Source organism: Leucopleurus acutus (assembly GCF_964270905.1).
Source record: "Leucopleurus acutus genome assembly, chromosome: 11".
Taxonomy (NCBI): domain Eukaryota; kingdom Metazoa; phylum Chordata; class Mammalia; order Artiodactyla; family Delphinidae; genus Leucopleurus; species Leucopleurus acutus.
The window spans coordinates 12289591-12305464 of NC_139152.1; the positions used below are offsets into that span (position 1 = coordinate 12289591).

A 15874-nucleotide genomic window follows, 5' to 3' on the forward strand; every position below is an offset into this window, starting at 1 on the left:
ACTTTGGATCTAACATAGTAGGATCCCAGTTAGAGTTGCCAGATAACATAGAAGATGCCTAGATAAATTTGAATTTCAGATAAACAACAACAAGACAAGTTTCTAAGTATAAGTAAGTACTGTGAAATATTTGGGATATACTTATACGAGAAAAAAAGTCATTTGTTGTATAGCTGAAATTCAAATTTAACTGGTCTTCCTGTATTTTTATTTGCTAAATGTGGCAATCCTAAACCTAGTAGGCTCTCTAGATTAAAGAAAGGAAAGTTTGTAGTTTCTTATTGCTTTGAAAGAATTGGTAAGTCCAAAAGCTTGATCTGAGGGAAATTCTCCAATTTTCCTCTGTGGCTTTGGCGGAGCTGGGATGTGTCTGTTACTGATGGCACAGTCAGAGAGTAACGCTTCTCTCGGCTGCCCGCCAAGCCATTCCCATGGTCCCAACCACACTTGGGAGAGCCACGAACTTTGCCTGTTTACCAGAGCAGGAGAGGGCCTGCAGCACAAGAATTGGATTCAGGGAGTAGAGGAGCTGGCAGCATATTTTCTAAAGCCACTGAGGGCTTTATGAGGTGAAGATCAGCTGACGCTTTACATATGGTTTGACGGAGAAGGTCACAGGAATGTCACAGGATCTCAGGACCCAAGTTTCAAAGTATTAGTTCTCTTTATTTATTTATTCACTCATCTGACAAATATGTATGTGGCATACCTACTATGGGCCGGGTACTGTTGTAGGTTCTGAGGCTACAGAAGTGAACAAAGACTGAAAAAGCAGCCTCACGGAGCATTTCCAGTGGGGGATTAAGACAAGATCCATTGCATGTGTAGGTGATCCAGGACCCTGGCCAGCTTCACCATCCCTGGTTCCAGCTCACAGAGTAGTCAATGTGTTTTTATTGAACAAGTTGAGGACTGGCCAGGATCAAAATAAAATAGTAATTGGGGAAGAGAAAATAGGGAAAAATAATATCTTGGAGGCAAGGAGTTATTAATAATTTTACATGATTTTGAGAGTAATAAGAAAAACTTAATAAAAGTTACACAATATAAGTTTTGAAGGGTGTGCAGTGTGGCAGAGAGAGAGAAAAGATGGTTAGCATGAGCTAAACATTGTTGGGAACAATTGAAGTTAAGAATATTAGCATAAATCTATAATGAATGAAATATGGAAATCTATGAAAACAAGCTCCCAGGCGGTAGATTATGGACAGGCTGGCTCCAGGTGGGAGATTAAGGCTGTTTGGAAGTTCTGTGGAGGTTTTTCAGAAGCTTCCTTCCCAGATTAAGTGCTATCGACTTTTGTTATAGAGTAGGAGAAAGAAAAGTATTCTTTAGCTTAGCATAAATCATGCTAATTCGTTATTACATGTTATTATAACATGTAATAAAAATTTGTTATGTTCTTTTATTTGTACTTGAAGAATGACTATGTACATTTTTGCAGCTAAAATGAAAGTCTGGGAAAATTATATTGGATAGCTCCTTGATTTAGATAGGAGAAAATGTTGAAGATTTCTGAGGAATATGTGGCTAGAAAACTTTATATCTGGATGTGGAGTTAAAGCACACACTTACTACTTAATCACCCCACACTGTCTTCTGTGTACTTGTGTGTGTGTGTGTGTGTGTGTGTATTGGGATGTATTGAACACTTCCGTGGTGTTGGTACACCAGGTTCAGAGTTTCCCCTATCCACACTACTACAACTGTCATCCCCAGAACTAGGAAAGAAGTCTCTGCATCACATGAGAAGTAAATAAAATAAGGACCATAAAGAACAGAGGCCATAAAAAATGGGTCAATAAACATTCAGAGTCAGGTTATTTTACAGCTAGATGGAAATATATGTAAAGCTTAAAGAATTTTTCAGTGCTGCAAAGACTATAGACATTCTTTAGTTCATTTCCCTCCCTTTATAGATGGTAGAACTGGTGATCAAACAGAAGGACATCATTATACTAACTTCACATAGAAAGTTAGTGGCAGATTTATTGGAGCAACAAATCCATCCAGATTTTTGAACTCTCTCAGTTGCCAGTTTATATCCCACTCTACTGAGCGCCTCCCTTGATGTATACCACATTCTCTTAAAAATCCCTTTAAAAGATAACTTCTCCCTTTTGGTGTCAACACAAGATTCTGAGCTTCTTTATCAAGGTGTTTTTCTCCCCACCTCCAGTCTATCGTCAGGGTCTAATACGTAATGGTTCTCATACCTTGAAGGGTCTTCTTTTTTTCTCTTACTGCCTAAGGAGCCTGAAAGAAAACCATCAGCCCCCCAACGACCAGCAGAATGAGTGACAATTCTACTGTGGCCCCTCCAACTTCAAACCAAGGTCCCACCACCCCACGCAAAGGACCCCCCAAGTTCAAGCAGAGGCAGACTCGTCAGTTCAAGAGCAAGCCTCCTAAGAAAGGTGTGAAAGGGTAAGACTAAAAATTAGACTTTCTATTGTTTTTTTCCCTCCATATGGCTGATTCACTTTGTTGTACAACAGAAACTAACACAGTATTGTAAAGCAATTACACTCTAATAAAGATCTATAAAAAAAAAGAGTGCTTTGGCTTTAAGAAATTAATGCTCACAATATTAAATAGACTTATAAAAATTTCCAACCCCACCCTCTGTTTTCCTATCTAAGAGAATCTTTGCTGAATCATGGTTTCAGTCCTGGAATCCTTTCAACAGGAAAGGATTCCTGATCTACAGCCAGAATCAACATGGAAAATGGAACCTTCACAGTGACCTTCAACTTGACCTTTCAGACTTTTCTTGACCACTCTCCTTCGCTGATGTAACCTGTGCTTTCATCTGGAACACAGAAACACTGGCCCCTTCTAGAACACACCGTTTATTTTTATGGCTTCAAATCTTCTCTCTTCAGTTCTTTGTTTTTCTCTTTCTCTTCTTGGCAAAATCTTGTTTATTTTCAACACACACTCATGTTAATTTCTTCTGCAAGCCATTGCTGACCCCCTTAGACAAACATTATCATTACTTCCATGTTTGCATTTTGTACATTCAGCGACGGTAACTTGTGTTATTTTATATCACATTTATTTCTTGTCATCTGTTCCCTGAGACTGAGATCCCTCAGAGAAAATTTGTGTGTTTGTTTTTTTCCTTAACTCCCAGGGCCTAACACAATGCCAGGGACATAGTAGATGCTTAATATGTACTTTTGGATAAACTAAACAAATGGATAAATTAATCATTTTAATGACTTTCATATTGCTTTCTCATTCTAATTTCTATTTTAAAAAGTGGAGCTTGACTAAATTGCCCCACTGATCTCTCTCTTTTTTTTTTTTTTCTGGCTCTCAATTGTCTTGAGCTAAATTTTTACAGAGGGGAAACTATCCCTCCTCTGGGACACATTGTCTAAAACCTGCCTGCGTGCCATTTCCTTTGTGCCAGCTCAATGCAGACAGAAGGGATTTCTCAAATACAAAAACTTAAACTTCTTCTTCTTTCTCTTTGAATCAGGAAACTCTTCACATGACTTGTTCCAGGATCCTTTGGCTCCGATATCAGCTAATTTCTCTTGTATTTTTTTCCATAGGTTTGGAGATGACATTCCGGGCATGGAGGGACTAGGAACAGGTGAGCCACCCGAAGATTTCAGTGACTTTCATCCTTGGGATTTCACCTTTTTTTCTACTTCAGGCCACATGGGGTATTTGAACGTTACCAGAAATACCTAAGGCAGCAGATTCTTTAAAGACCTGGAAAAGTGGGGTTTTAACTTAACTTCCAAAATAAGTATGTGTATGCCCAGAGGCTAAAACTCTAAAAGAAATCAGACTTGCCCCAAAGTTGAATGAATCTTCGTGTTTTGTTAAACACTCTTGAGGGCGTACAACGATGAATTGTAGTCTTTCACGGTAGAAGGATTCTTAGAGCGAGTCTAGACCAACTTTATTTTTCAGAAGAGAAATCTGAGACATAGAGGAATTAAGTGACAATCTGAGACCAGAGTGAGGTACTGGAAACAAGGGTGGGGCCAGGAGAGCCTTTTCACTCTACAGGGCCAACCACTCCCTCACCTACTTCCTTTTTTCACACATCCTCTGGCACCCAGAACAGGGCCCTACATACTGAAAGTATCCGGTACAATATTTTTTAATTGGCTAGAATTTTTATTTGTTGGATAATGCATGCAAATTACTGCACATCCTTTTTTAAAAAATTATTTATTTTATTTATTTATTTTTGGCTGCACTGGGTCTCTGCGGCTTCACACGGGATCTCTCTAGCTGCGGAGAACGGGGACCACTCCTCGCCGCGGTGCGCGGGCTTCTCATCGCGGTGACCTCTCCCGTTGCGGAGCTTGGCCTCTAGGGGCGCGGGCTCGGCAGTCGTGGCTCGCGGGCTCCAGAGCTCAGGCCCAGCAGTTGTGGCGCAGGGGCCCAGTTGCTCCACGGCATGTGGTGTCCTCCCAGACCAAGGCTTGAACCCACGTCCCCTGCACCTGCAGTCGGACTCCCAACCACTGCTCCAGCAGGGAAGTCCCCTGCATGTCCTTTTAAAAATTAATAGACGTTATTTTTTAGAGCAGTTTTAGGTTTATAGGAAAATTAAACAGAAAGTACAGAGTTCCCTCTGCCACCTTCCTCTCCCTGTACATCGTTTCCCCTATTATTAACATGTTGCATTATCGTGGGGCATTTGTTATACTTCATGACCCAATATTAATACATTGTTATTAACTGAAATAGCTTGTTCATTCTCTGTGTTGTCCAGTTCCTTGGGTTTTGACAAATGCACAATATCCTGTATCCACCATTACAGGTTCATACAGAATACCTTCACTAGCCCCCCAAATCTCTTGTGCTCTACCTGTTCATCCCTTTCTCCCCGTAAACTTCTGACAACCACTAATCTTTTTACTGTCTCTATAGTTTTGCCTTTTCCAGATGGTCCTACAGTTGGAATCATATAGTATGATTTCTTTCACTTAGTAATATTTATCTAAGCTCCCTCCATGTCTTTACATGGTTTGATAATGCATTTCTTTTTATCACTGAATATTTCATTATATGGTTGTGTCACAGTTTATTTGTGCTATTGATAGGCATCTTGATTGCTTCCAAGTTTTGGCAATTATGAATAAAGCTGCTATAAACTTCCTTGTGCAGGTTTTTGTGTAGCCACATGTTTCCAGCTCATCCAATACACTTTTGATAAATGGTGGCACTCATAGCAATCAGTGTCCTTTCCGGGCAACTCTCAGTTTATCTACTTTTTATTGTCTAATGCCACTCCTCGGATCTCAGATAGAATTTCTAGCCACTTTGATAAAGCTCAGATGCTACTCTTTTAAATCAAATGCTTCTCTATTTTGGCCAGGTGTGTATAAGACCAGCAAATTCACTTTTGACTCTGGAATACATCCTTAACTCTGCCAACATATTTGGAACAGTGGCAAAAGGTTTATACTGATGGAAATTCTGAAGTCTTTGATCTGGTTCTAGTCTAGTCTCTACAACTGTGAGATGTTTTGCTGGGTGTTTAATCACTCTGGGTATCAGCCAGCTTCCCTGTAATTTGGGAACAATAATATCTTATTGCTGATGCAAGAGACTGGATGAGATGATGCCTTGAGATCACTTCTCAGTATGCGGTAGGATATAAGCATTTCAGAATGTAAAGGAGCTTAAGAGCAGTCAGAGAAGCCCAAGAAACACGTCTGGATTGGTAAGGAGTAAGGAGACTGGATTTCCAGACCATGGGAATTTAAAGCACCCCTATTTCTCACTTTAACCCTTGGCCTAACTAAAATTCCACCTTTGTTCCCTCTTTAGTGGTTTTGTGAGACTCTGTGTGATCAGAGAGCTACACTCCCGCAGGATAGCCCCAGTCAAAAGCCTTGGATCATCTCCCCAAAAAGGACGCAGAATAAAACCAACACAAATACGTTGGGAGCCTGTTCTGGGGGAATCAGAGCCCTGCAGAGGATTAAACAACTGGTCTGATCCTTCCTGGGATGAAGGGCCATTCTAGACAACTTGCCGGTCATCTAGACAGCATATGGAAGGGAGGGGTGAGGGGTCTCTGCCTGAAGGATGCCCTTTTGAGCAGAAGAGGCTCTCCTAGGGGTGAGATTGGCTTATAAGTTCTTTTTTCCCTTGCAGATATCACGGTGATTTGTCCTTGGGAGGCATTCAGCCACTTGGAGTTGAACGAGCTTGCTCGGTTTGGGATCCTCTGAGGCACCAGAGGTTCTGCCACTCTCAACAGCATCTGCTGTAACTTTGGTTACTTCTGCCCTATTGATCTGCCAGAGTCTTGACATAACAGCTGTCGGAAGTGGTTTCTTTGGCTTACACAGTCGTTTCCCTTAAGTTACTATTAAGAGTTCTCTTAGTGTCAGACTCTCTCATGCAGTATAGTTTAGCTCAGAAGAGTGGGTGAAATCAACTTTTTATAGGGCCTTTCAAACATTACCACTTTTTCCTATCAGCTGGTTAGAAGTCATCAGTATTTCTCTAAAGTTTAAGTCTTTCAAATCTGTTTTTGCTAGGCATTAATTATGATTGGTATTAGGCTTTTAAGATACCATTTATGTCACTCCTCTACCATTTTCTTTAATAAAGGAGATACCTCGAATCTCATGATGAAGTTGTATTAAATGCTATATGCAAATATCTGATGTCCTGTTCTGAGACCCAATTAAACAGAGAAGGCACAGTCACACGGGAAATAAGCACAGTGCATGCAAAGGAGCACAGGGTTAAGAGTCAAGTTCCGATTCTGCTTTATAACTTTGTAAATCACGGCCTCTCTGGGTCTAAATTTTACTGGACTAGGTTATCCCTGAGATCTGATGCAGCTTTAAATTGTACAGTTCTGAGTTGGTGGCAAACTGGAGATTTAAACTCAAGACTCTGAGCCTTCTGAGTGCCTTGATTCAGTGGATTGAAAAGATTTGTATCCTTTAAAGTTTAGACTCAGATGCAAAAGATAGGTAGCGGAATCGGAAAAATAAAATAATGGTTTGCTTCACCAGTGAAGTAGTGTCAGATGTAATGTGCACATATTTCCCCAATACTTTCAAGGCAATTGTGCAATTCAAGGGCTGCCTCTGTCTGGCTTGGATGCTTTGGGTACTAGCAGCATTAACGTCTTCATTTCAGTTTTGTAATTTGTGGCAGAAGAATGGAGTAAATTAACTGAAAAGAGAGGCAGGATGATAGAGGGGAAAGAGATTTGGGTTCTAATCCTGCCGCCATCATTTTGGGCAAAGATCCCACTCTTGGGATCCTCCAGTTTGCCTGAATTAAGTAATCTAAGGTTCACGGTAGCGATAAATTCTGTGACTTTGAGCACGGGAACGAGAGACGCTCGGCACTGGAGAACATTTCTTCGGCTGCAGGCTCTGCACTCACTGTTTCGCACAAATGACATTGTTACCTTCTGGCCAGAAATCTAAAAGCCCAAGGGACACATCTGGATTGGAATGGGGTAAGGACACTGGGTTTCCAGATCATGGACATTTAAAGCATGGCTATTTTTCATTTTAACCGTTGGCCCAACTAGAATTCCACTTTGTTCCCTCCTCATGTGACCGAGTCCAAGCTCGTACTGCTCACTGCATGACAGGCCGAAAAAGGGACAAGGAAGAGCGACTTTATTCAGAAAGCCAGCAGACCTAGAAGATGGTGGACCAGTGTCCCAAAGAACCATCTTGTCCAGGTTTGGATGCTAGTTTATTTTTCTTTTAAACTGGGGTATAGTTGTTTTACAATATTGTGTTAGTTTCTACTGTACAGAGAACTGAAGTGGAGTTCCCTGTGCTATCCAGCAGGTTCTTATTAGTTATCTGTTTTATACATATTAGTGTATATATGTCAATCCCAGTCTCCCAATTCATCCTACCTCCTGCTTTTCCCCCTTGGTGTCCATACATTTTTTTCTCTACATCTGTGTCTCTATTGCTGCCTTGCAAACAGGTTCATCTGTACCATTTTTCTAGATTCCACTTATATGGATGCTAGTTTCTTTTCTATAACAAAGTGGCGGAGGTGTGAGGAGGTAAAATAAAAAGGTGATAAATTGTTGCAAATATTTTCTGGTCCTGGCCAGACTCTGGAGGGGGTTGTTAATTTCTTCTTTCCTGTAGCCATTCACAGGTGGCCTAGTCAGGATGCTTCCTCTGAGCTTAAACAAAGGCATTTTAGCTTAACATTCAGGCATGGGAGCCAGGGTTCCAGACGGGCCATTATGCATACTTTAAGTTATAGGCAACATCCCTTTAGTGATTAACTTGTAGCAAAAGCAATAAAATACAAAGGTTAAAGTAAAAGAAACAGATCCAGTATGGAGTCAGATTTGTTCTTCCCTATTATATTTAGTGAAAAATAAAAAGTATAAAAGAAAAAGTAGGGGGCTTCCCTGGTGGTGCAGTGGTTGAGAGTCCGCCTGCCGATGCAGGGGACGCGGGTTCGTGCCCTGGTCCGGGAAGGTCCCACATGCCGCGGAGCGGCTGGGCCCGTGAGCCATGGCTGCTGAGCCTGCGCGTCCGGAGCCTGTGCTCCGCGACGGGAGAGGCCACAACAGTGAGAGGCCCGCGTACCGCAAAAAAAAAAAAAAAAGAAGAAGTAGGGTATAAATTCAAAAGTGAAGCCATGATATGCAAGGAGTGTAGTGGCAAGGATGTTTTCCCCCCCGCAGGAGCTCATGCCTCCACCCATGTGCCTGTTTTTGAGCAGCTGCTCCGTTTGGCAGCCAGAACCTTCAGTCTGCACTTGCTCATCCCAGTGGAAGGGTGTGCCTTTCACTTAGGGATGCCTGTGCTCTTCTCCAGCTGGGGAGATCTGTACACATTTGGCTTACTTTGCAAATGTTTCCTAAACATGAAGCAATAATGCTGACACAACAGAATTCACCCAAAGGAACGTAGCCAATGGCCAGGAAGGAGAAGGATCTAGAAACCATGCTATGTGAAGAACTGTTGAAGAATGCATAATATTTAGTCTGAAAGAGAAAATGTTCATTGCCAATAAATTTTTTAAAAGTTGCAATGAACAGGATGGAGCAGACCTAGTTCATGTAGGATTCTAGTATTTAGTAGTAAGCTAGAATAGATATAATTTATTTATTTGTTTCCAGTTTATTGAGATGTAACTGACATACAATACTGTATAAATTTCAGCTATACAGCATAATGATTTGACTTACATACATCATGAAATGACTATCACAATAAGTTTAGTGAACAGCTGTGATCTCATATAGATAGAAAATTAAAGAAATAGAAAAATGTTTTTCTTGTGATGAAAGAACTCTTAGAATTTACTCTTAACAATTTTCATGTATAACATACAGCAGCATTAATTATATTTATTATATTGTACCTTACATCCCCAGTACTAATTTATCTTATAACTGCAAGTTTGTATCTTTTGACCGCCTTCATCCAATTCCCTCTCCTCCCATCCCCCACCCCCCTTGGTTACCACAAATCTGATCTCTTTTTCTATGAGTTTGTTTGCTTGTTTGTTTGATTTTGAAGTACATTTGACCTACTACACTATGTTAGTTCCTGTTATGAAGCACAGTGTAGAATAGACATAATTTAAAGCTCATTCAAGCACTAGAATTTCGTTCTTTCTATTCCTAAATTCTAATTCTATTTTTTCTATTATTTTTAATAAGATACAAGAAAACCTTTATTACACAAATAGCACATGTGAAAGAGATAAAGGTAAATTATTATCCCCAGCAAAATCCCGGGAGCAGAGATGCCATACTCAAACAGAGTAATTGGGGAAATTTTAACAAAGGGACTATTTACAAAGGCTTGGGAAGGATTAAGGAGGATCTACAAAAGGTAATAGAGTAACTTGGGGCTAGCAACAATCTTGGGGCTATGTGACCAACATAGATCTGGAGGAACCCTAAGAGGTCAGCTCTAATCATAAGGAAGTGCACCCCCCAACCCCGAGAGGGAGGTGGTCTTCAGTAGTAAGATACAGCCAGCCCACCGTGATCCCATGGGTAACCAGGAGGGGTGGGAGTGAGGCTAATTAATACCCCAATGTTGTTCTCCCATCCTCTACTTTTCTGTTGATACCTCCCATTGGATAAACCTAACTTGAAGTCAAGAGACAAAGGAGCCCATTGATGTGGTGAGTAGGGTTCACCTTCAACACCAAAGATCAGGTGGAAAAGGGTGGAGAATGGATGTAAAGGGGCAAATTGGACATAGCCAGCAGAGCACTAGTATCAAAGAACAGACACTCTTTGTCAACCAGTGATCTTTACTTAGAGTTGGGAAATAGCATGGATACATTTAAAACCTCCAAAGTTGATTCTAATATAAACCCCAGAAGCGGAGGAAGCACAATGTCAAATAGGAAGAACACAATAGATGAAAAAGAGCAATTGCAGAAGGGAATTCTCTAGAAGTTTAGGGTTTGGAGGATTTTTTGAAATCTTCTGACACTATCTTGATAATAAGAGCCACTGAGAATCTCTTGTTACAAACACATGCAATTTGCACCTCACACCAGGTTTTCTGAATAAGAATCTCCAAGGAAAAGATCTTAGAATCTGTATTTTTGATATGGGTCCCCAATGCTTCTTAATTTGTGTCCGTTTGAAAACACTGATGTGGTCCAAGCCTATATTTTAAACATTGGGAATTAGCGAATTCTTAGCGTATTGCCGTCCAGTGACTGATTTAACTGGCTCTGAGATAGTTCGTGGATGTGCCCCTGGGCTGAACAGCTGGCGTTTGTCAGGTGGAGTAAAATTGAAGCTTTGTTCGCACCCAGACACTCCAAGGACAAAGCTAGTGGCAGAAGCTGAGCTCTGCTGAAGTAAAGAGATAAGGCCCCCACACCTGAGGTCAAGGAAGACCCGCCCGTCTGCCCACATACAGGAAGCCTCCTTGGGGGTCAAAAAGAGAGGGAGTGCCACCCCATAATAAGTGTGGACATGCACCCACAGGCCTCTGCGGTGGGATCCATCCTAGCAAAAAGTTGCGCTCGCATGTTGGGGAGCATCCTAGGGCAGGTCAGGTGTGAAAAAAGAAACAGGATAATTGGCCAAAGGTAAACAAAGACCTAGAAGAACCATCCTATATAAGGGATTTAAATCACCTCTTTACTGACCTTCTCCTCATTAGGAAGGACGCCCATACCCTTTCTCTCTGGGTGTGTATTTCTGCCTAGCTTCTGACTTTAAATAAATAAACTGCTTCTCTGGGGGCTCTCCCATACGTTGTGCTGTGTCTCTATTAATATACTTTGTACCTGTTTTTACAGTTTTTGCCTTCTTGAAATATTCTTACTTTCACTGGGTGTAAGAGCCAGGGGAAGTTTGCTTCAAGCCTCTTGCCCCTGGTGGTCTAGTGGCTAGAATTCCTGGTTTTCATCCAGGCTACCCAGGTCCAATTCCCGGGCAGGGAACTAAGATCTCTCTTCAGGAACGCTCACTGCTTTCTCTCCGAGATCAGTTCCACTTGCCCCCAAAACATATGTAATATGTGTGAGAACAGGGGCTAATAGTCGTGTGTTCTGACTCTCAGACCGTTGTGTGGACTAATAAGATAGACGATGCCTCCCTCCTCCACGCCTAACCCAGTTAGGCGCTTCTTCAGTTGCAGAGAATGTCAGAGAGTTCAGAAACTAAGTGTTGGACAAATTCCGAGAAGCTAGAGCCAGACAGCCACCATTATTCCCAGGGGTGACCTTTTGCCGTTGCCTGGCGTGGCCACCCTCCCTCTGCAGCCTCTGTCTCTCACTGTCCTCATCTGCTTCCTCTGGCGGGACTAGGTGGACCAGGGAGAACGAGAGCTTTCTCTGGGCAGGTGAGGCAGTGACCTTCGCTTACCCTCCACCCCTTTCCTATTCGTTTGCATCCTTGGGTAGAAGTTGGGGTTGATGGTGCTGGTGATGTAGACACCTACCCCCATTCCAGAGTTCCTAGCATTACAGTTAGAGCAGAAAACTGTATATAAGGAGAAGGTGCTCCTCTGGTGTACACACCCTAGGCAAAGAGACACAGTTGCTGTTAAACAATTGCCACTGGGCTGTTGTAAAAAGATCAAGAATCACCATAAACGGAGGAAAGGAGAGCATTTTCTCGACAACTAGAGAAGCGAAGGGAAAAGATACACAGACAAGAATAATCAATAAGTCCAATATTTAGCACAAGAGGAAAAATAATCACACAAGACCGAGCAACATAAAAACTAATATTATGAGAACTGAGCAGATATGACACTGAATTATTTCAAGGAGAGAAACAGAAGAGAACTTCTGTTTTATAAAAGGCCAGAGGGGAAGGCTTATACAGGCCATAAAAATTGTGTGTTTGTGTAAACTAGCATGTGCTTTTTTAATTTTTAAAATCTTTATTGGAGTATAATTGCTTTACAATGGTGTGTTAGTTTCTGCTGTATAACAAAGTGAATCAAATATATGTATACATATATCCCCATATCTCCTCCCTCTTGCGTCTCCTTCCCACCCTCCCTATCCCACCTCTCTAGGTGATCACAAAGCACCGAGCTGATCTCCCTGTGCTATGTGGCTGCTTCCCACTAGCTATCTATTTTACGTTTGGTAGTGTATATACATCCATGCCAATCTCTTACTTCGTCCCAGCTTACCCTTCCCCCTCCCCGTGTCCTCAAGTCCATTCTCTAACTCTGTGTCTTTATTCCTGTCCTGCCCCTAGGTTCTTCAGAAGCAATTTTTTTTTTTTTTTAGATTCCATACATATATGTTAGCATATGGTATTTATTTTTCTCTTTTTGTAACTTGAAATGAGCTGCTTGACTTCTCGCTTCATTAGGGCAGATCAGGCTGCTGAAAACTGAAATTTAAAAGCGAGAATCGTGTGGACGATTGTCCACACCAGTGGACACCATCGCCTTGCGGCAAAGCAGTCGGGAGCGCTCTGTTCTGCCTGGCCCTGCCGCAGAGCACCTGCTAGGTAATCAGCTAATTCACTCGTCTTCTTGGGGCTCAATGTTTGAGGATTAAAGAAAGGATATTGGATGAAATAATTGCTAAGGACCCTTCCGGTATAAAACTCTAAAACTCAGGTAATAAATCTAAACATATTTCAAACATGAGCCAGAGGTCCAAGGCACTGAGACTGTTTCCAGCTTTTCTCAGAATGAGTGGTTAACTACTTTCCTTTCACATTTCTCCAGGGTCCCCTAAACCAAATCATGCATAGTGCTGCCACCTGCTGTCATGAATGAACACTTCATGAACCCTGGGAAGACCATTTCTATTAGACTTTGGAATCCATTGAGCTAATTCTGAATTTGTTCCCCCTTATTGACCAGTTTAAACTGTTGTTCTACTTGGCTGTCCACGTTTATCATGTACATGTTTGCCTACACACAAGATAAACATTAAAAGAGTATACAAGTGAACATAGTACAACGTTAAGTCTCTTTTCTACCCAATGCCCTATGTCCATAATCCAATATGACTGTTGTCCTTAAGAAAAGGGGAATTTGTGGCTGAGTAGTATTCCATTAAATATATACACTACATCTTCTTTATCCATTCATCGGTCGGTGGACATTTAGGTTGCTTCCATGTCTTGGCTATTGTGCTGCTATGAACGTTGTGGTGCGTGTATCTTTCTGAACTATAGTTTTCTCTGGCTATATGCCCAGGAGTGGGATTGCAGGATTATCTGGTAACTCTATTTTTACTTTTTAAAGGAACCTCCTTAGTGGTTGTACCAATTTACATTTCTGCCAACAGTGTAAGAGAGTTCCTTTTTCTCCACACCCTCTCCAGCATTTATTGTTTGTAGACTTTTTGATGATGGCCATTCTGACCAACGTAAGGTGATACCTCATTGTAGTTTTGATTTACATTTCTCTAATAATTAGCGATATTGAGCATCTTTTCATGTGTTTGTTGGCCATCTGTATGTCTTCTTTGGAGAAATGTCTATTTAGATCTTCTGCCCATTTTTTGGATATTACTCAGCCATAAAAAAAAGAAAGAAATAATGCCATTTGTAGCAACATGGATGGGCCTAGAGATTATCATACTAAGTGAAGTAAGCCAGACAAAGACAAATATCATATGATATCACTTATATGTGGAATCTAAAAAAAAGCTACAAAGGAGCTTATTTACAAAACAGAAAGAGACTCACAGACATAGAAAACAAACTTATAGTTAAGTTTGTTTTGGTTAAGTAAGTTTATACAGGATATAAACACAGAGGGATAAATTAGGAGTTTGGGATTAACAGATACACACTACTATATATAAAATAATTGATCCACAAGGACCTACTGTATAGCACAGGGAACTCTACTCAATATTTTGTAGTAACTTATAAGGGGAAAAAAATCTGAAAAAGAATATATATATATATATTTATATATATATCTGAATCACTGTGCTGTACACCTGAAACTAACATGATATTGTAAATCAACTCTACTTTGATTAATAAATGAAAAAAACTGTACTTTGATTAACAAATGAAAAAAACAATAGAAAAGATTAAGAAAAAAGGAAAAAAGGGAATTGGGATACAGACACAGAGAAACACAGGGAAGACGGCCATGTGGCAATAAAGGTAGAGACAGAAGTTATACTGTCACAACTAAGAAACATCTGGTACTACTATGAAGCAAGGAAAGATGCTTCCCTAGAGGTTTTGAGGGAATATGGCCTGACCAACACCTTCACATCAGACTCTAGCCTTCAAAATTGTGAGAGAATTAATTTTCGTTGTTTTAAGTCACCCAGTGGGTGACACTTTGTTACGGAAGCCTGATTTGCCTCTGTTATGGCAGCGTCGTAGGAAATGAATATACTGGTTAAGTCTTGAAAGGAATACAAAAGATAATTATTTCTTCAGTCACCAAATTTTTCGAGCACCAATTTATGTCAGGTGCTCTTGCTAAGTGCTGCAGACATGATAAAGAACAAAACCAGACATAGTCCCTAGCTTTGTGGTACTTACCCTCTAGTTGGGAAGAAATACTTGAAACAAAATTGACATGTAAAAAATATTTCAACTGTGGTAAGGTCTATAAGTATTTGTGGCACAGAAATCTATAGGCGTATATAGTGGGGAAATAACCGGGTAACGTTGTCGGGACAGATTTTCTCGAAGAAATGACAAGTGAAGTGAAATCTGGAGGGAAAATACAATTATCTAGATACTGGGGTAATGAAGGCGTGGCTGATGGGAGAACACCAGGCAGAGAGAAGAACACATACAAGGGCCCAAGGCAGGAGTGAGGCTGGCAACGACAAGGAATTGAACAAAGCAATTAACCAGTGTAGGGGGGCAGTGGGAACACAGTGCAAGAACAGACAGAAACAGAAAATGTCAGACACTTTGTGTCTCGTAGGCCACGCCAAGAGTTAGACCTTTATTTATCCATTCTAAGAGAATGGAGGAGAAAGTCAAGATATACAAGTTTAGTCTAAAGAAAACAGCTGGTGGCTGAGGGTGTGTTTGTACATGAATGTGTTCTGGGTTCTTCCCACTTAGATTATCCTGTGTACTGAGTGCCAGGGAAGAGAGGCCGTAACCAAAGACCATGTTGCTGAAATCTGGGTGAAGAAATTAAGAGGACAAGTGAGCACGAGGATATTCAAACCCCTGGGTGCTGCAGCTTCAATAGTTCAGAAGGGGTACTCCAGACACCCCCAACGTAAGCAGCACCGGCAACATGTGCATCTTTGGGAGCCGACATTGCCCCAAAGAACCCATTCCCCCCAAGAGGGAGGAAAGGAAAATGGTACAAAAGCTGTGATGGTCAGTTTTATGTACTAACTTGGCAAGGCTACAGTGTTGAGTTATTCAGTCAAACACTAGGTATGGCTGTGAAAGTATTTTGTAGGTGTGATTAACATCTACAGTCAG

At 41.1% G+C, this 15874-nt stretch overlaps 1 protein-coding gene across 1 annotated transcript; it reads left to right on the plus strand.

Annotated features, from left to right (window-relative positions):
- Nucleotides 1-2277: 2277 nt before the first annotated feature.
- PDE6H (phosphodiesterase 6H) lies at nucleotides 2278-6212 on the plus strand (the record flags this gene model as incomplete). Its single annotated transcript, XM_082849519.1, has 3 exons — nucleotides 2278-2427; nucleotides 3564-3604; nucleotides 6136-6212. The coding sequence occupies exons 1-3, from the start codon at nucleotides 2294-2296 to the stop codon at nucleotides 6210-6212; spliced, it is 252 nt and encodes an 83-aa protein (XP_082705645.1). The 5' UTR covers nucleotides 2278-2293.
- Between the last annotated feature and the right edge of the window lie 9662 nt (nucleotides 6213-15874).